This window comes from Rhinichthys klamathensis, unplaced genomic scaffold (assembly GCF_029890125.1).
Source record: "Rhinichthys klamathensis goyatoka isolate OS25496 unplaced genomic scaffold, OSU_Roscu_1.1 h1tg000070l_1, whole genome shotgun sequence".
Lineage (NCBI taxonomy): Eukaryota > Metazoa > Chordata > Actinopteri > Cypriniformes > Leuciscidae > Rhinichthys > Rhinichthys klamathensis.
Window position 1 is genome coordinate 74,902 of NW_026606613.1, and position 21,146 is coordinate 96,047.

Consider the following 21,146-nt stretch of genomic DNA (forward strand, 5'->3'; position numbering starts at 1 on the left):
ATTATTCCATACAAGGGCTGCAGAACGCTCAACCTAATGAAAACTCAACAGAACTCAAGGGGCTAAGTACTCAGAAAAGTCAAAATGGTCCCATGGGCCGGACATAAGATCTATCTGAAGCTCTAGCGTCAGTCAACACTCTAAGTAAAACATTCTATCAGAGAGAGACCAACTACTCTACCCTGAGGTGGCTAATAGCCCGAAGGCTAACATAGTTATCGTTCTGGCCACCTAACGGGGAACTTCAGGGCCCTGATAATCCAAAAAAGTTCTCTTACCTTATTACCTTGACATGGCCCCATAACTCTATACAGGGAACGAGGTCTGTAAAGAGAAACATATAATTTTTCAATCACAAAAAATACTCTTTGAAAGACCAGCAGCTCACCTGCGGCGTGCGAAGTGAAGACTCACCAGACAGTTCTTCATGAACATGGGGTCTACCACCTTTACATACCTGAAAGAGGCACTCTCACTAACCAAGCCGAGGCGGGCCATCAGAACATTGTTCTAACCATGAGCCCAGCCTCAGGCCTGATGTAAGAAGCGCCTGGGGAGTCGGGGAAGAGAGGAAAGGGCTAAGATATAATCACGCCCTCAGGGAAGATGATCCATGACCGACGCAACGTGCGTTTGTGCCGGATCACCTCCCTCAGATCCCTCTTCTTGCGGGAGTCGCGCCTCCTCTGCGACCTACTACTCCACGGAGGAGGCGCACGAGAGGTGACACTGGTTCTCTGGCCTTATCTAAGGTCCTCGGACCATGATAGGCCAGGCCCTCCCATCTGTCTGGGCGCGGACACGGATCTCAGCGGTATGTATGTCCTAGATACAGCTGAGCGCGCCTTCGCCTCTCTGAACTTTCCAACCACCACCAACACGGAGGTGCCGTAAAGCTCAGAAGGCGAAACCAGCGAATCGAGGAGAAAGCCTTTCTCTTTCTTCCCGATGTCGGCCAGGTTCAACCACAAATGTCTCTCCGTGGCCAGTATCGTCGCCATCCCGGAGAGCTATATATATATATATATATACATATACATTTTTCAATTTGCGGCGTAGCTCAGTAACCGCCTCAGGGGCCCCACCCCCTGGTCGAGATCCCCCAGCAGATCGGCCTGGTGTACCTGCAACACCGCCATGATGTGCAGGCTAGCACCGGCCTGACCTGCTGACGTGTATGCTCTGCCATTCAACTGGCAGGGTTTGAGCTCTCAGTGTCGATTGTTTTCCCGTCGACGCATACCCACGCTCTCCTATCCTCTCAACATCAGCGAGACTAGCCTGCTGATGTTGGTGGATACAGGCAGAGTATGGGTTCTTCCATGTCCTCTCGATCTCAGTATGAGATCGGGAAGAAATTAAAGGCTCACCTGAGCTGGTGGTTCTATGACCGGGGAAAAACCGCTCTCATCGCGAGCCATTTCTCCCCCAACGAGCAGCCACGGCAGCCTGTCCGCGGCGCGTTCTATAATACCAACCAGCTCAGCATACATGGGGCAGGGTGGCTGAGAAGATACAGGAAAATATCTTATTATTACCACCCTAATCAGCCATCTCCTGTTTGTCCGGGAGAGCGCTTGCTGCCAGACTAAGTTTTCCCTTTTTTTTTTTTAATAAACTTCATCCAAATGCAGCTTCTCGTCAGCCGCCGCCTCTCAAGGCGATCGGCGAGCTTCATCTGTGACATCCAGACGCTGAACCCTCTTCTCTCGAGAAGAGGGACAGGCGCGAACACAATTTGTACAGGCAGTTCCCTCGAGAACTGCCTGTGCACGTCTTCCTTCCCAGACAGAAAAATGCACAGTTCGCATGTGTCACCCGGCTTCAGATATCTTGAGCACGGGTCTGCACACTTCTGAAAGCATTTCATAATTACCTGATTTTCAAAGCAGTTACAGACAAAACAGTCCCTGAAGATGAAAAGATGATTTGTCATGTTTGCAAGGCGCCCTTATATACTTCCAGGTCGCACGTTAATCATTCATGCTAATGATGCACGGGCTGTCGCCGGTCAATGTGATTGACGTGATTTGATAGTGATTTCAGACACCTGTCACGCCTGAGGCGTTCCCCATAACGTTGATGACGTATTGTTGAGTTCCCTTCGAAAGAGAGATGTCACTCCAAGAGGAAGTTATTCTGATAAAAGATTACGAGGGACATGAATTAAATATATACACTCACCGGCCACTTTATTAGGTACCCCATGCTAGTAACGGGTTGGACCCCCTTTTGCCTTCAGAACTGCCTCAATTCTTCGTGGCATAGATTCAACAAGGTGCTGGAAGCATTCCTCAGGGAGTTTGGTCCATATTGACATGATGGCATCACACAGTTGCCGCAGATTTGTCGGCTGCATATCCATGATGCGAATCTCCCGTTCCACCACATCCCAAAGATACTCTATTGGGTTGAGATCTGGTGACTGTGGAGGCCATTTTAGTACAGTGAACTCATTGTCATGTTCAAGAAACCAATTTGAAATGATTAGAGCTTTGTGACATGGTGGAAGTAGCCTTCAGAGGATGGGTACATGGTGGCCATAAAGGGATGGACATGGTCAGAAACAATGCTCAGGTAGGCCGTGGCATTTAAACGATGCCCAATTGGCACTAAGGGGCCTAAAGTGTGCCAGGAAAACATCCCCCACACCATTACACCACCACCACCAGCCTGCACAGTGGTAACAAGGCATGATGGTTCCATGTTCTCATTCTGTTTACGCCAAATTCTGACTCTAACATCTGAATGTCTCAACAGAAATCGAGACTCATCAGACCAGGCAACATTTTTCCAGTCTTCAACTGTTCAATTTTGGTGAGCTCTTGCAAATTGTAGCCTCTTTTTCCTATTTGTAGTGGAGATGAGTGGTACCCGATGGAGTCTTCTGCTGTTGTAGCCCATCCGCCTCAAGGTTTTGCGTGTTGTGGCTTCACAAATGCTTTGCTGCATACCTCGGTTGTAACGAGTGGTTATTTCAGTCACTGTTGCCCTTCTATCAGCTCGAACCAGTCTGGCCATTCTCCTCTGACCTCTGGCATCAACAAGGCATTTCCGCCCACAGAACTGCCGCTCACTGGATGTTTTTTCTTTTTCGGACCATTCTCTGTAAACCCTAGAGATGGTTGTGCGTGAAAATCCCAGTAGATTAGCAGTTTCTGAAATACTCAGACCAGCCCTTCTGGCACCAACAATCATGCCACGTTCAAAGTCACTCAAATCAACTTTCTTCCCCATACTGATGCTCGGTTTGAACTGCAGGAGATTGTCTTGACCATGTCTACATGCCTAAATGCACTGAGTTGCCACCATGTGATTGACTGCTTAGAAATTAAGTGTTAACGAGCAGTTGGACAGGTGTACCTAATAAAGTGGCCGGTGAGTGTATATATATCATACCTGTCAACACTCCCGTTTTTCCCGGGTTTCTCCCGTTTTTTAGCCCTATCTCCCGGATCCCTCCCGCTTTGTTATTTCTCCCGGGAAACTCCCGTAATTTGCATGGCCCAAACTCCTTTATGAATAATCGGAACAATATGTTTGTCTAATGTTGACCAGTTGCCAGATCTTGTATTAAATGCATTATATTCACACAATCCACACACCATATACAATTTCAACCCGTTTGTCATCTCAACCTGGCAACCTATAACCCAGTTGCGCAGTCGCGGAAAGCTTAACCCGAAATAGAGTGCGGCGCGGGACTAGATTTGATGGCCGAGTGCGAGCGCGGCCGGTAATGCACTCACTCTGTGTGTGTGAGAATAAAACGATTCGCGGGACTCCCGCAAACTAGAAATATTTATGAATAAAACACAAAAAACTAATACATTTTTATTCATCTGTTGCAGAAAAGCAACAATAACAACAAATACGATTTACAGGCCAGAGTTTATATTTATAACATGTTTGCAGCGTTGAGCGATGTAGCCAATCACAGACAAATGTGTTGATTTCTTGAATGCAATGGCCAATCAGAAGCATTTAAGATAGACTCCCCTCACCGCTCAAAACTTTTTTGTTCAGTGCTGAATTCTGTATGCTGGCAAATCCTCTAATTATAACAAACAAAGTGTATATATTATGAAAGATTCACTGTGCAGTCAGCTACTGATAATAACAAAAATGTGTGAAAGAGAACCAGAGCTCGAGACCGCGCTCGAGACCCGTTGCGGGGCGGCGGCTGGAAGATCGCGTTGAAACCCGAGGCCCAGAAGTCATCCTAGCACTCCTAGGAAAACGACGGCGTTCAGGTCCCGCTGCGGCCGGACCCCCACCGAAGTTTGCCGCTCGTCCAGTCCCAAGAGAAGTGACTGGTCCAGTGTATATAGCAGTCAACAAGCCGGTCTCATTGCCCGCTTGCCTGCACACAACAGCCGTTTTCACGGCTACCCAGATAAATCCTTTAAAGAGCGTATTTTCTGGTGTCCCGGCCATCCCTACACACAAACACAGCCCCACACACAGGGCTCGCGCACATAAAATCGACCCAGATCGATTGCGCAACAAGCGTAGCAAATGTGCCCACGACTCAGTGCCCACTTATGCTACCTCCTGCACGTTTCACAGTTTCTGTAAAAACGAAACTGGCGTGCAGGCGCTCTGCCCAGGCGAGCGATGCTATAAAGGTGGTAAATGTGCCCGCTCCCCCGCGCCCACACCCACACACAAGCATCACAGTTCCAGTGGAACTCGTCCAGCCCTCTCTCTCCCAGTTAACCACTGTAGAGGGATCGAGCGCGGACATTCTGCCCGCTGTCATCAGCGCGGCCCCCGCCTCAGATGTTTTGAGCACGGCGCTTACGTCACAGCTCACCGAAGCCGCTGTATCGAAAGCCGATCAGAGCGCGCTTCAGCCCCTATCAACCCGTGCTGTTGCATGGGCGAAGCTCCCCGGAGTCTCGAAATGGGTGCTAAACATCATAAAAGAAGGCTATTCGCTGCAGTTTCGCCGACGCCCTCGCCGCCATGCGGCGCGCGTCGAAACCACAGTGGGCTCGAATGTAGCACACCTACTTCGAGCCGAAATTCAGAAACTGCTGAGCAAAGGGGCTATAGAACCCTTATCTCAAGCTCAGAGCGAAGGTTTTTATTACAGCAGATACTTCCTAGTACCCAAAAAAGACGGGGGTCTCAGACCCATACTAGATCTGCGGCAAATGAACAAAGTGCTTATCAAGCGCCAGTTCAAGATGCTCACAACCAGAAAAATCCTCGCGCATGTTCGCCAAGGGGACTGGTTTGTGTCAATAGATCTGAAGGACGCGTATTTTCAGATACAGATTGCGTCACGTCACAGGCGATTTCTGTGAGCAAGTACATTTACGAAGTGCATGGACGCAGCGCTCACACCCCTCAAACTCAGGGGCGTTCGAGTGTTGAACTATTTGGACGACTGGCTCATTCTAGCCCAATCTCACTCAGAGATCATGGAGCACAAGGCCATGTTACTGAACCACCTCGACAGTCTCGGTTTAACAGTGAACTGGGAAAAGAGTTCGCTAGTGCCCAGTCAAACCATTTTGTTTCTGGGGGTAGAAATGGACTCGCTGTCAATGACAGCGCGACTGTCACCTCAGCGCACACTGGACGTTCAGCGCACAGTCAGCTCCTTCCACTGCGGCGCTATAGTCCCTCTCAAGAGTTTTCAAAGGATGCTGGGTCTAATGGCCTCAGCATCTTCAGTCCTCCAGCTGGGCCTGCTGTGCATGTGCCCACTGCAGTTCTGGCTCAAAGAGAGAGTGCCTCACAGGGCGTGGGCAACCGGTCGTCTTCGCCTCAAGGTCGATCAAGCGTGTATCACAGCTTTGAGCCCTTGGGGGTCGAAAGACTGGTACCATTCAGGTGTAAGCCTGGGGACTTTCTCAAGGCTGAGGGTGGTGTCTACGGACGCATCCAATGCGGGATGGGGAGCGCTGCTCGAGGGCAGACCGCTTTTTGGCCTATGGTCAGAGCGGGAGAGGCTCCTCCACATAAACTGCCTCGAAATGTTAGCGGTGTGCAAAACGCTCACGCGTTTTCGCCCCCTGATAGCGGGGTGCCATGTTTTGATACGTTCGGACAACATATCAGTGGTATCCTACATAAATCGCCAGGGCGGCCTCAGGTCCCTGATGCTATACAGGCTGACCAGGCGCCTTCTGATTTGGGCGCGCAGCAACCAGCGCTGAAAGCAGCGCACGTGCCGGGTCGCCTGAATGTAGGACCAGACAGACTGTCCAGGAACTATGTTCCGACAGGAGAATGGTCTCTACACCCACAGACGGTACAACTACTGTGGAGGAAATTCGGCAGAGCGGATGTAGACCTGTTTGCGTCTCAAGAGAACGCTCACTGTCCAGAATTTTTCTCGAAAAACAAGGACGCCCTGACCCATTCGTGGCCTCGTCGTCCCTTCTATGCTTTCCCCCCTGTCTCCCTCCTAGCCCAGGTGGTGGAGCGGATCAGGGAGGAAGGATGCTCAGTGCTGCTTATAGCGCCACTCTGGACGAACCAACCATGGTTCCCAGCTGTGATGCAGCTAGCGAGCACCGCTCCCTGGCCAGTGCCTCTGAGAAGGGATCTCCTTTCTCAAGGCAACGGCTCGATTTGGCATCCCACCCGGAACTATGGTCCCTTCACGTGTGGGCCATCAACGGGTATCCACTGATCTCCCTCAGGGAGTGTTAAACACGATCGCGCAGGCCAGAGCTCCGTCTACGCGACGCCTCTATGCCTCCAAGTGGTCGGTATTTTCTGGTTGGTGCACAGCTCGTGGTGTGTCACCCCCGGATTGCGGAGTAACAGAGGTTCTCTCCTTCCTACAAGAGCTGCTGGATAAGGGCAGGTCCCCGTCCACGCTCAAAGTATATGTAGCGGCCATAGCGGCTTTTTCCGAAAAGACGCCTGGTCAGTTTATAGGAAGGAAGGATTTAGTCATCCGGTTCCTTAGAGGAGCCAGGAGGCTGAATCCTTCCAGACCTCCCACAGTTCCCATTTTGGACCTTTTTATGGTTCTGGAAGCCATGAAAGGTCATCCATTCGAGCCTGTATAGGAAATAAGTTTAAAACACCTGTCGTTCAAGACGGTGTTTCTTCTGGCTCTCGCTTCAGTAAAGCGCATTGGGGACTTACACGCGCTTTCCGTGAGCACTGCGTGTTTAGAGTTTGGGCCTAGCGACTCGAGGGTCATACTCAAACCTAAGCATGGTTATGTTCCAAAATCCCTTAATACATCTCTCTCTCCTGCTCTTGCATTTCTCTCTCCTGCTCCATCGCTCTCTCCTGCTCTTGGATTTCTCTCTCCTGCTCTTGCATTTCTCTCTCCTGCTCCATCTCTCTCTCCTGCTCTTGCATTTCTCTCTCCTGCTCTTGCATTTCTCTCTCCTGCTCTTGCATTTCTCTCTCCTGCTCCATCGCTCTCTCCTACTCTTGCATTTCTCTCTCCTGCTCCATCGCTCTCTCCTGCTCTTGGATTTCTCTCTCCTGCTCCATCTCTCTCTCCTGCTCTTGCATTTCTCTCTCCTGCTCTTGCATTTCTCTCTCCTGCTCCATCTCTCTCTCCTGCTCTTGCATTTCTCTCTCCTGCTCTTGCATTTCTCTCTCCTGCTCTTGCATTTCTCTCTCCTGCTCCATCTCTCTCTCCTCCTCTTGCATCTCTCTCTCCTGCTCTTGCATTTCTCTCTCCTGCTCCATCTCTCTCTCCTCCTCTTGCATCTCTCTCTCCTGCTCTTCTGTCTCCTCTGTCACAGACTTCTCCACTTGTGATGATGGATTAACCTGGTGTAACATGTAAGGATTGGTACAATTTGTTGAGATTTTGGGGAGTTCCTCAATAACAAGGTGACCAAAGACTGCATTACAATAATCAGTGATAAAATTGCCTAATTACTGTTTAATAATATCAAACATAAATGAAATATTATTATTATTATCAATATAACAATAATGTACCAAATGCAATATGTTTATTTTTAACCTTTAATTATTAAAGGTGTAAGGAATTTAGCTCTGGGAAATATTAATAATCAATAATAACTTGTTATGATTAATTATGAATATTTGGGTCAGTTAATTGAATTATCTTGACATGGCTAAATTAATATTACAATCAATTAATCAGTTCGTCCAACGAACTCTTTTGATTATTCATTTATTCTAAGAAAAGGGTATCTTTAGGTAAATAATCTAGGTAATAGGGTAAATAATTATTTCTTAGCATGTACAGCGCTTTGAGGCTGTAGCAAGATCAAGATCGTAAAAGAGACAGTGTTTGCAAGCAGTGAATCAGAACCAAATACATAAAGTGCACAAGTTTTATTAACTAAATCATAAACATGAATAAACTAAACAAACATACATAAATACATGTGTAGGAAAAAGGAGTGAGAGATGGAATGAGGTAACGATGGAGAAGATCCATCTAACTATGAGAAGAACCAACAGCATTTCATTTTCACATTTCATTGAATTGAATACTTCCATTTGTAGTGGGAACAATTCTTGAAGTTGTGGAAAATTGAAGTTGTTGAGGGTTCCGGTAGGGGCAAGTGGAAGTTGTTTGAAAGTTATCTTTCTCCATGAGCACATGAGGTTTGGTCAAGGCCCTGCTGAGGCCACGTTGAGCACCCAGGAGAAGGGAGGAAGTCGGAAGAGTTGTTGGTGGTTCCGTTCGTTGTTGGTTGAGAGAGTCTCCTCTATCACTTTTTAACGGACACCCTGCAGCCAATCAGAATCGAGTATTCACCCAGACCATGGTATAAGAACTGTTCAACGTATGAGTGTAATGGGAATAAACCGACTTCACGTGAACCAATTCCTGTAGTGTACGATCTGACAGTAGTCTGTTGCTTTCTGTAACATTAGCACATATAAAAGTGTCAAAAAGAAAAAGTTTCTAAAAATTTGTTTTTATATATAAATATATATATATATATATATGGCTGTAAGGTGAATTTTTAAATGCCCAAAAAGCATCAAGGTGTTGATTTAACAATATATATTGAGATTGACACTAAATTAGATATTTCAGACGCTGATATCCTCCGACAAAACACGTGAATTTCCCCGAAAATAAAGAAAATATGGAAAATATACTTTGAGTAAATAAAATGAAGCCTAGTTTTAGGATCACTGTACATATTTATGGTTTTGCATATTTATTGTAGTTGCAATTAAGCCCATTTTCCACAATCAAAGTCCTCATATAAAAAAAAAAAACTAGTTACTTTAATAGAAAAATATATTATTATAATTATTCATCAACCACTGGTAATATTGGTTGTACTTTAATTCAAAAAGAACTTTAAAATTACCGTATATTGTGATGAAAATGGTCCTAAAAATACAAGCTTCATTTTTTTTATGCAAAACATGATTTCTAAAATTCGGAAGTGACGTGATGCGGCGTGTTTTTGTGCCTTAAATTACATTATAGCCCCCCAAAACAAATGGCAAATAGTGTGCACATAACCCCATAATGAAGATATATAAAAATCTGTCCGGACGCCTCATCCTCCATTTACTGATCCTCACGATTCACCAATAACTCTTTCATTCAATATCCCTGGCTTCACAGTAGCCAATGGTTAGCCAAATGGTTGCAGCTCTTTAGGGGTTAAAAAGCAAGAAATGTGGTGTATGCTAATGTAGTGCTATTTGGCCAGATCTTCATTTCTCTCTCAAACAAAGACTGTAAACAAACATTATGGGTTCTCAATGGAAGGAACCAACTTCAGGACACTGTTAACCGTCTTTAAAAAAAGAGTTAATATCCGTTAGTCAAAGGCCACAGCTCGTCCAATAGCACGTGTTTGTCTAAGGGAGACGGGGATCAATGTTTTACTACATATTTTGTGAAGTGAGTAAAGTTGTACTGGTGATTACGATGGAGGAAAAGTTGAGAGATGAAAGCCGGGTCTCGTTTCTCCTTCAGAAACACAGTTTGGGTGGCGTCAGTCTCTAGAGAAGTGAGCATTTTCTGCCCCTCTTCTTGACCGGCGGGGGGCACAGCACGGCCCGGATGGCCTCGTCGAACACCGTCTTCAGCCCGCGCTGTGTGAGCGCCGAGCACTCCAGGTACTTCACCGCCCCTGACACACACACACACACACACAAGCACTGGTTCAGGATAAACATCTTCAAAGATACTTCATTTTCACGAAATTACCAGATTACTCAGTGCCGTTACAGTGTTTACTTCCTTTTTATTCACATATTGATATATTTTTAAACAATTAAATACTTTATTTATGAAAAATACTATAATAGGATTGCAGATTCAAGAGGTTGCCATCTAAAGTATAAGCATGCTTTTTCTAATTTATTTATAATTTATTAAATATTGACTAAAATAAATATTTTATATAAATATATATATATATCGGCTTTATATCGGCCGCCCTGCTCTCTAAGATATCTGCATCGGCCATCAAAAAAACAATATCGGTCGCCCACTAATTTAGAATTTGTGAAATACACACTGATGTCTATGGAAGCGGCAATAATAATAATTTCCATTATAATTAGACGACACGTTTTATTCATATCAGATACACATTGTGTGAGTAACTTTAAAGTTAACTCTATTCTTCTGCCAGTTCACCAGCCACTTAGTTTCATGTATTTCGGGAGAAGTTGAGGAACTCACTTGTTGGCGGCGGCACCCATCACGGATACAGCTCAACTAACGCGATCGTTATACAGGCGTTTAAACAACAGAACACCTCCACTTGCACATATTTGACAATATCAGATATTTCATGCCATAGCTAACAATTTTGTGAATATTTTGAATAAAAATGGAAATAGAAGCAGACCAACAGTCATTCAGCGCTATTGTGTCATGTGACAAGCAATGTGCGTCACCATGGACGCAATAAAGTGATAAATAACGGTCACCTTCACGGGGGTCAGCCAGGATATGTTGAATGTACGTGTAAAAATGTTAAATATGAATAATACACAGCCTGTGTTAATTTTTTTTTATTAAGTACAGTACTTTTTTTTACTTCATATTTTAAGTACAGTACAGTTTTTATTTCACTTTTAGGTGCAATACATTTGAATGTAATCATTATTTAAGTTTTTTTAACTGTTTTTACAATGTTTAGAGTGGCAATAATAAATTATGATATTCCTTCCTGAAACCCCGTTGTTTACACTGATGTTAAAATACTTCTTATGATTCAGTAAAACACTGCTGTAAAACACTTTGAGTTTTGTTTCAAGTTGTAGGGATGTTTTCTGGTCACAAAAAGAATGTGAAACGCGTATGTAGGTTATAACATTTTTAATATATTTTAAAGATAATTTAAGTTTACTTTACACACTTTTTAAGCATTATCGTATCGTATCATTATCGTATCTAATGAGTTATCCCATTTTTATTCAATATCGTGCAGCCCTATTGTGAACTCAGCATGTTTCCCTCAGGGTTTCCGTTGTCCGGTAATTACCGGACATTGGCCGGGAAAAAAATGAAATGTCCGACAAAATTAAATCTCTCCGGTCAAATTGGCAGATTAAAATTGCGTAATAATCCCGCCCCCCTAACACAATCTGAATTTGAGAATAAGCCTAAAATGTATAAAGCAAAAATACACCGACCTTTGGCTATATGTTATAAAGGAACAGGCTCTACCGTTTGAAAGTTATTAAACAACATCGCATGCTGCATTTCAAATAAAGCGTACACCTAGAACGGCTGTAATATAGACCTAAACAACGAACGATTGAGTGAGACGTTTCAGATATGGCCAGGTCCAGGCAGGCTAGCCTTAAAGGAACACTCCACCGTTTTTTTATTTTAAATTGGGGTTATTCACGGTCTCCCCTACATTTAGATAGGTGGGCAAATGCATTTTTGGAAGCACAGGCGAAGCACTGGGCGCAGAGATATCACGCAACACCTGAAATAAAGCTTGCCACAAATAACCGGCGAAAGTAATGATTATGCATGAAACATTTGAATTATTGATAAAGTTGATAAATTGATCAAGTTGACGATGCAGACTCGCCATCTTCGCAGTAGTGAACGCGCGCGCCTATAGAGAGAAGTGTGCACGCGCCGGCGCCTCTGGCGTGTCCTGATTATATTGTCCACTATATTTGCTTCTTATTTATTAATCCAGGCAAATTTGTTGATGAAACATTGATTAAAATTAAGATACAATTTATACAAAACGAAATTTCCAAGCAAAAATAATATCCGAAGTTCGCTGGGTTGATTATTATTCGAAAATCGCACCCCTCCACCACATGCACGCACACATGCATTAGACTACACACCAGAGCATGAGCAAAGCGGAGCGGTGTGACGCTTATTATAAGTTAAAAAACTTAAACATACGTTTCATATTTATAAATAGGCCTAATAGAATGTTATTATTTTTTTATTTCATCTATGTTGATGAGTAAGATAGGATCATAAGATGACCAATATATCGGAAAACATTTGGAATGGGTCAGATTTTGGCCACTTATTTAGTTTTGTTTTGTAGAAAGCCTTTCTTTAAAGTTTATTTCGTTTTGTATAAATTGTATCTTCATTTTAATCAATGTTTCATCAACAAATTTGCCTGGATTAATAAATAAGAAGCAAATATAGTGGACAATATGAAGTGTGCTTTTCTCTCTCTAGGCGCGTTCACTACTGCGAAGATGGCGAGTCTGCATCGTCAACTTTATCAATTTATCAACAATTCAAATGTTTCATGCATAATCATTACTTTCGCCGGTTCTTTGTGGCAAGCTTTATTTCAGGTGTTGCGCGATATATCTGCGCCCAAGTAGCAGTGCTTCGCCTGTGCTTCGCCTGTGCTTCGCCTGTGCTGCTCTATTCGCCTGTCCGCAACGGCGATAGATTGAAACGCGCGTCCGAGTGAAGATTGCGCAACTCGCGCAGCGCGTCGTCCATGCAACTGATTGCAGCGGACACGAGCGCTCAGCTTGATTCCAAAAACAACTGATTTTAGCGCTAGATCTCTTATTTATTAGCGAACTAAATGAATGATCTGCTAGTTAACTGGAGATGTTTATTTATTTGTATTAGGTACATCCGTGCCTCAATGTTTCAAAAAGTGAATGTGTGTGAAGTGAAACCACTATTTCCGTCTATATGAAAGTTAGGCTAATAATAACATGTTGCATGTTCTATACGGCCTGATTATGTCATTTTTTAAGTTACATAGCCTGCCTCCAGTTTTCCTCAACTTGACTAATTAAGAGGCGATATTTGACCGGCATATCATCAAAATGTCCGTTAAACGAAACCTCTGCCGGTCACTTTGACCAGCAACATTTTTTTCTAGCGGAAACTCTGGTTTCCCTAATATCTGTATTTGTATGCTTTAGTACAGAAAACAAAAGATATACAGCACCTTTAAGGTGAAAGGCACTACTAAAGTCGTCCACTGAAGTGTTTTGGCGGCGTGTTTAAGCACCTACCGATCTCTTTGGCCATGGCCAGGCCCTGAGGATACGTGATGGGCGTGAGTTTCTTCTCCTTCAGCTTCTCGATGGTGTCCTTATCGTCTCTCAGATCAAGCTTGGTTCCCACCAGGATGATCGGAGTGGCTGGACAGTGGTGTCTCACTTCTGGATACCACTTAACACACACGGCATTTCACATTATCACAACATCCAGCACTGGTAACAACGTCTGCTAGGTTGGTTTTACCTCGTACTCTGAAGGAGAAAGCGCTCACCTTTTCACGGACGTTCTCGAAAGAGGCAGGACTCACAAGGGAGAAGCAGATGAGAAACACGTCCTATGGGACAAAAGCATTCGGGATGTACCAATGGAGATATACAGATGTGTTCACACTATTTACAGAGCATTAAACTAACACCGTTCATATGCACGTGCTCTTTATGGTATGTGTTACTGCCAGAATTGTGCAAGACACTGACATTTGAAGTGCTGTTGCATTGAAGTGACAATGAACACTCGAAGAAACGTATGATAATATTAAAAACACACAGGAGACAAAACATGAATGCAAAATGCTATTAGTTAATCATTAAAAAATGTGTGGTTGCATACATTACCGATATAAAGTTAATGTAACAGTAAATTTAGTCATTATCTTGATTATATCTTTCCATTCTTACTGTTAATTTAAGTGGACAAAATAAAGATTTAGAGAGGACCCATTATGTTTATAACTCTTGATTTGATCTACTAGAATAGGTTTTCATGTTTCAATGTCGAAAAACACATTAATCGAAGAACGAACTGATGTGATGAACTTTGTTGTGGCCTGATTTAGTTTGAAGTGACGTCACATCAGTTAGTTCTTCAGTTAATGCGTGCTCTGCCCTCTGAGCTTGTAGAGTAATCAGGACCTCTAGCGGTCGAGTGTGGTGTTGCTGGCTGAATCAGGGAGTTAGATTTAGTAATCAAAGCACATGGTGAAGATTGTTCCAGCTGCAATAATCCTCTTATGTTTCGGTTTCTCCTTAGCAAGAACTGCCTGTAAGTGGGGATGTCCCGATCCGATCACGTGAACGATTCCTTGGACCATTTTTCCTGCCGACAAAATTCGCGCTGGCGCAACCACCACAACGTTGCGTAACATCAAATGGCAAACGTAATGAAAGCGGAACGAAACTGCGCTACTCATTATATTGTGCTTCACGGACCGTTTATCAGTTCGTACCAGCAGCATCTGTGCAGCGCGAGCCGATCTTTATCAAGCGACACTTGTTATCAATATTATGAAGCTGCAGACTCGGAGCCTGCATCTACAGTCCCCCACCGAGAGTCCCGCATTCTCAGACCCCTCGTTTTTCGAACACAGCGCCTCCTGCTGTTCGAAAGATCGTATAACACCCGCACACAGAGTATAGCGCACGCCTATCCAAATGCAATTAAAAACAATAGGATGCAATATTACGGTCTCCAAATAAATGATCCAATAAATATTTGCGTTCCCTGCTTAATGCATGGATGCTTAGTGGGAGTATGCATTAATACTTAGTGCCAAAAAAAACCTCATTGCGATGGAAGGGATACCATTACAGATTGAACTATCTTCTGAAAAATAGTATGTGATATTATATTGCTACAATGGTTTTTTTGTTTTTTTTTTTTATTCAAATTCCAATTTTTCTTTCAGTTCAACCTATAATGGTCTAATTAACATTACCATGCTAACATTACAAAATCTGTTTTTTGATATTTTGAATGCGAAGCAAAACAAGTCAGAATAGACAAAACACCAATAATAAACAATTCTGTACTTTATTTAATGATCACCTAAACATCATCTTGCTGTAAAGAAAAAAGGAAGAAAAAACTGTGTTCGTGACTTTACTTTTCGTCTTCAATTGCATTAAAAAAACTAATTTATAAGTCGCTTTGCATAATCATAAAATGATATGTTGCTGGGTTCGGCAGGGGCGACTCCATCGATGTATGGTGTACCCTGGAATAGCCTACAACAGTATAGGCCCGATAGCACATGTCTTATGATGTTTCAAAAAGAAAGAAAAAAAAAAGAAAAAAGATGTTTGCAAATGTTACCTTCATGTTGCACTGCTCTGTTGAAGTGTCCCTTGATATGTTTTTGAACTTTGGACAACTTTGTGGGTTTGAAATATATGGAGGCACAAAATGGGCAGTGAAAATCACTGCAGCATTTATGACATATCTACAAACAGTCCAAGGTTAAAGGCTAACGTTAGCTATCAAAATATTTTCGGGGGAAGAGGGCGAAAAAACATACATTAACGGCTCAAATCTTGTTGCAAACTATCTTTACAGATATTAAATGGACTATTAATATGTTGTATCGATGTTGTAGCCCAACACGGTAACGGACCCCTGCCTGCCCCCGACCAACGAGTACGGTTAAACCTTCGCCGCAGTACCCGAGTCGCCACATGGAATGTCCAGACACTTCTTCGCCCCGGAGCTGCCACCCTGCTGTCCAGAGAGCTCTGCCGCTATAACATCACCTTGGCAGGGCTCTGTGAAGTTCGATGGCACGGCAATGGCGAAACAACAGCAGGCGACCATTGCTATTTCTGGAGTGGCCCCGAGAGACGGACAGGCCTTTATGGCGTGGCACTTGCCATCCCAAAGGCCCTCCGCAAATCCCTCATCAACTGGACACCCCTGAGCGACAGATTACTGTCAGCCCGCTTTCTCCACCAACATGGCAAGATGACAGTAATCGTTGCTTATGCCCCCACCGATGTCGCTGATGAGGATGCAAAGGACGCCTTCTTTGACCAACTCCATCAGGCTGTTGGCCAAGCCTCACCACATGACATCACCATCATCCTCACCGATGCCAACGCCTCTCTGTCTAGCAGTGATCGGTCCACAGGCTCACCTGTCGGCACAACCTTTGCTGACAGGTCCACAAACGACAATGGTAACCGCCATTGGGCGGTTCTCCTTCTCTGCCATCACAACAACCTTTGCGTTGCTGATACCTGGTTTCCTCGGAAGCTTATCCATCACTGGACATGGTACAGCCCAGATGGCAGAACCAGGAAAGCGCTGGACCATATCCTCATCTCTCGACGCTGGAAGCCGTTTGTCACCAACTGCCGCGTGTACCGAGGAGCAGAGCTTAGCAACACAGACCATCGCTTGCTGGTGGCCCAGCTCAAAGCTGCGAGCCAACCAGCACACTAAGACTCAGCCTCGCCTCGACTCCTCCCTACTCAGTGATCCACACATCGCCACAGAATTCAGTTGCGCCATCCGCCGCACCTTTGATAACCTGACTATTGACAAGGTGAACGACTGGCAGACCTTCAAGGAAAGTGTCATCCAGTCAGCTCACAATGTCTTCGGATGCTTTCGACCTTCCCCGAAAAAGCCTTGGATATCGGAGAGGACACTCCACATCATTGACCGGCGGCGTGAGGCCCGGCTCCGAGGCGACATGGCGGAGTATCAGCGACTGAACCGCCAGCGCAATGTGGCTATAGCCGAGGATAGGGAGAAGTTCTGGCAAGCAGAAGCTAAACACCTAGAGTCCGCGGCCAATAACAACAATATGAGCCGGGTCTTCAGTCTGCTGCGCCAAGCCCGTAATGGTCCACGCATCAAGACAGCCCTGGTGAAAGATTCCGATGGCAACCTTATAGCAACTGAAGCAAACTGCCTCGAACGCTGGAAAGAGCACTTCAGCCTCCTTCTGCAGCACGGTACCTCCCCAGCCGATACCACCATCTCATCGGCCGCAAATGCTGCAGTCCTTAGTGCTGTCTGCAGTACTGACCCTGTCACACCTGAGGAAGTCAGAGCCGCTCTGGAAAAACTTAACAACAGGAAAGCCCCCGGCATCTGTGCAATAACCGCTGAGATGCTAAAATCCGGCGGTGAAACCATCATCGAGTGGCTTACCCACATATTCAATGAGGTGTGGGAGACAGAGAGGCTTCCCAGCGACTGGACCAGAGGAGTCATTTTGCCCTTCTGGAAACGTAAGGGCGACAGGTTAGTCTGCGGCAACCACAGAGGCATTACCCTTCTCTCCATCCCCGGCAAGCTCTTTACCAGGATCTTGCTCACTCGTGCTCTCCCAGCCATCAGAAGCAGCCGCCGTCCCCAGCAGGCTGGCTTCATGCCTAACCGCTCCACAACAGACCAAATCTCCGCCGTTCGCTTGCTGATAGAGAAGACCTATGAATTCCGTAAAGATCGCCATCTTTACATCGGGTTCTTAGATCTGAAGGCTGCCTTTGACACCGTTTGCCACACTTCACTGTGGAGTATCCTACACGCCCTTGGAGCACCACCCAAAATCGTTGCCCTGTTCAAGCTGCTTTATAGCAACGCTCAGAGCTGTGTCCGCATCAATGGCAAAGACTCAGACTGGTTTTCCATCTCCAGTGGCGTTCGCCAGGGCTGCGTGGCTGCTCCTGACCTCTTCAACTGCATCATTGACCATCTGATGTCTAGGGTGTGTGAGCGGGTCCCCAGAGTGTCCTTCGGCAGTTACCACCTGACTGACCTGGAGTATGCTGACGACACCATCCTGCTCAGCACGTCCTACAACCAGCTGAGAGATGCTCTGGGCATATACAGTGAAGAGGCTGAGAAGCTTGGCCTTCAGGTGAGCTGGACAAAAACCAAGTTCATGTATGTCGGTGACGGACCTCATCCAACTTCCCTGCGGCTTGGCAATCACATTGTAGAGCCTGTCAAGAGCTTTGTGTATCTGGGATCCTTAGTGACAGACAACGGGGAGCTAAAACCAGAGATTACCCGCAGAAGAGCCCTGGCTGCGTCAGCCCTGCAGTCTCTCTGGAAACCACTCTGGCGGCATCAGACCATCTCACGCAAGACGAAGCTCCGGATTTACAACTCGGCAGTACTCTCCATCCTGCTTTATGGCTCGGAGACTTGGCCCTTAAATAAGACACTGACTGCGAGATTAGATGGCTTTGATAGCAGGGCCCTCAGGACCATCGAGAACATCAGGTGGCCCCAGCGGGTTTCCAATCAAGTGCTTAGAGCCCGCACGTGCCAGCCCAGAGCATCCTGCCTGGCTGCGCAACGTCGCACCCGCTGGCTCGGCCATGTCCTCCGTCTCCCTCCTGACCATCCGACGAGAGCCATTCTCCAGTTTGATCCGAGGCCCGCAGGCTGGAGACGACCACGAGGTAAACCCCGCACCCGATGGCTCGACGTCCTTGCGAGCGACCTCCAACAACATGGAGTTGCTGTGGAGGATGCAGAGCAGCTGGCACAAGACCGTCAGCACTGGAAACAACTGGTTCATCTGGTCGGCTTAACGCACAGGGATGGGACGCCCCCCCACCCATAGCAGGAGCCAAAATGAATCGATGAGCTAAATTAGTTTTATTAAAATATAAATCAAACGAGTAGGCTACTACGATTCGCTAAATAAAATTGAAGATAGCCTACTCACGTTTTGGCTTAAGTTCTTCACATGTTCTTCACATGTTTATCCGATACAATTTGATAGGAGGCGCTGTCTCGAAAAACGAGGGGTCTGAGAATGCGGGACTCTGGGTGCAGGGGGACTGTAGATGCAGGTCTCCGAGTCTGCAGCTTCATACTACTCCTTGTTATACACAGCGCTAAAAGATCCAGTGAAGAAAACATTTGAATTCGCCACTGAAGTAATAACATGCGAGATGTAGTGAGAAGCATTCACATTTCTCTGTTATTAACCGTGCATCTCTGTTAGATCAAACAGCGCTGACGTGGAAACCAGGAGAAACATTGTGCCGTGAATGATCTAGTTATAGACTTTAGTCAACAGATCAGCAACATTCACCATGGATTTAATGTAGTAACACTAACTGTAACCATGGAAGTTTGGCTGGAATAGTGAAATGCTTTCAAGTACTTCACACATCTTTTTCCAGCACTTCAAAACTCAAATATTATATAAATATATATTTAAATGTTATTTTTAATGTGATGACCATTTATAAACCTGAAAGTTTCAAGATGTAGGAAAACTCAAACTTATTTAAAAATATTTTTTCTTTTAATAAATAGGACATTTCTCTGGCATTTCTTTCTTTTTGCTGTATCGAAAACGTACCGAACTGTGACACCACTGTATCGCATCGAACCGAACCATTAATTTTGTGAACCGTTACACCCCTAATGTATATATATATATATTCTCTTTTTTTTTTTTATACACTTTTTTTTTATTTGTTTACGTGTCTGGCCTGCCGGGTATTTTAAGTTGAGGTGGTATTTGTTTTTATATTAGACTTTTTTATATTGACTGTTGCACTAAAGTCCAAAAGTGAAGAATTTATGTTATTTATTACTTCATGTTCAAGCTACCTCACAGAAGTGCCCTGTTTGTTAACAGAGTTGTTGAATGTTAAAATACGGTGAATTAAATAAAAAAATAAGGAACATCCTGGATATGTTTTTTCGCTCTTCTTTTTTTTTTTTTTTTATGTATTATAGAAGTATCGGATCTGGATTCGGTATCGGCAGATACTCAAAATCAAATGACTGACTAATGACTAATTTCTTACGCATCTAATACCATGCATCCGTTGCTAATTTTATTCTTGTTATGAATTGTATCCTATTTTTCGTTATTAGTCAACTACGCGCAGTGATATGGAAACTGTAATGCGGTCAAACCTGCCGGAACTACTTTAGCCGTGCGTTTCCCTGAAAATAATTGCACACCTTCGAACATTCGTCAACCAATCAGATTCAAGTATTTAACGGCCCTGTAGTTTAAAAGTGTCTAAGCAATTGTGAAAAACTGTATAAGTCGTGAGCTGTGTGATCGTACCGTTTGAGGGTAGGACAGGGGGCGGAGCCTGTCGAAATCCTCCTGTCCTTCTGTATCCCACAGACCCAGATCCACTGGCGTCCCGTCCACCATCACATTCGCAGAACGATGATCACATCTGTCAATTAAAAGGCAATGCAATTCTGAGTATTAGGATGTTATCAGTGATCACCAGGTTAAAAAGCTGACTGTAAACAAATGCAGAACCTAAACAAGACAGGAGGTTTTTCAGCTTTACAAAACTCACAGTACAAAAACATTTTTCAACCCAGTGCTTTATTTACATGCTCACATTAAAATACTTTATTGCACATCTCTCTGGAATACCCCATTTTGAACGGTCGGATCACAGCTGCTCTAAGACATGTACACTGAACAAAATGATAAACACAACACTTTTGTTTTGGCCCCAATTTTTCATGAGCCAACCTCAAATATCTAAGACTTTTTCTATGTACACAAAAGGCCTATTACTCTCAAATATTGTCCACAAATCTGTCTAAATCTGTGTTAGTGAGCACTTCTCCTTTGCCGAGATCCATCCACCTCACAGGTGTGGCATATCAAGATAAACAGCATGATTATTGCACAGGTGTGCCTTAGGCTGTCCACAATAAAAGGCCACTCTAATTCTATAATGTTCGAACACATATTTCAGTATATTGCCCGCTAAACTGGATATTTCCTGTTGCCCATGGAAACTATTTTCATGTCTCTGGTATCTGGTATCACATGTGGTTTCTCTCTCTTTCATGCCAACGCATGATAGAACAGCCCACTTAAAAAAGCCCCATCTTGTGATTTAAAAGGTTTCCTGATTGAGTCTCGGAGGACTTTAGCATTTTACTTATGGAGGGCATTTTACCAGTTAGAGCCGCATGATTAACTGTTAAAAGATCACAA

At 44.6% G+C, this 21,146-nt stretch overlaps 2 protein-coding genes across 2 annotated transcripts in view; both read right to left on the reverse strand.

Moving 5' to 3' along the window:
* LOC130084985 (small integral membrane protein 10-like protein 2A) overlaps window positions 1-21,146 on the reverse strand; it is a 168,588-nt gene that overhangs the window by 64,004 nt on the left and 83,438 nt on the right. The gene's annotated exons all lie outside the window — the stretch shown is intronic.
* Window positions 9,147-20,365, reverse strand: LOC130084984 (ras-related C3 botulinum toxin substrate 1-like). Its single transcript, XM_056250524.1, has 4 exons — window positions 20,244-20,365; window positions 13,686-13,748; window positions 13,426-13,585; window positions 9,147-10,070 (listed from the first exon to the last, which is right to left on the reverse strand). The coding sequence occupies exons 1-4, from the start codon at window positions 20,334-20,336 to the stop codon at window positions 9,940-9,942; spliced, it is 447 nt and encodes a 148-aa protein (XP_056106499.1). The 5' UTR covers window positions 20,337-20,365; the 3' UTR covers window positions 9,147-9,939.

Coding starts and splice junctions, on each gene's coding strand:
- LOC130084984 (XM_056250524.1), bottom strand. CDS start 20,336: ATGGTGGACGGGACGCCAGTGGATCTGGGTCTGTGGGATACAGAAGGA. Junction 13,586..13,685: donor TCGAGAACGTCCGTGAAAAG/GTGAGCGCTTTC, acceptor GTGTGTGTTAAG/TGGTATCCAGAAGTGAGACA. Junction 10,071..13,425: donor GGCCATGGCCAAAGAGATCG/GTAGGTGCTTAA, acceptor TGTGTGTGTCAG/GGGCGGTGAAGTACCTGGAG.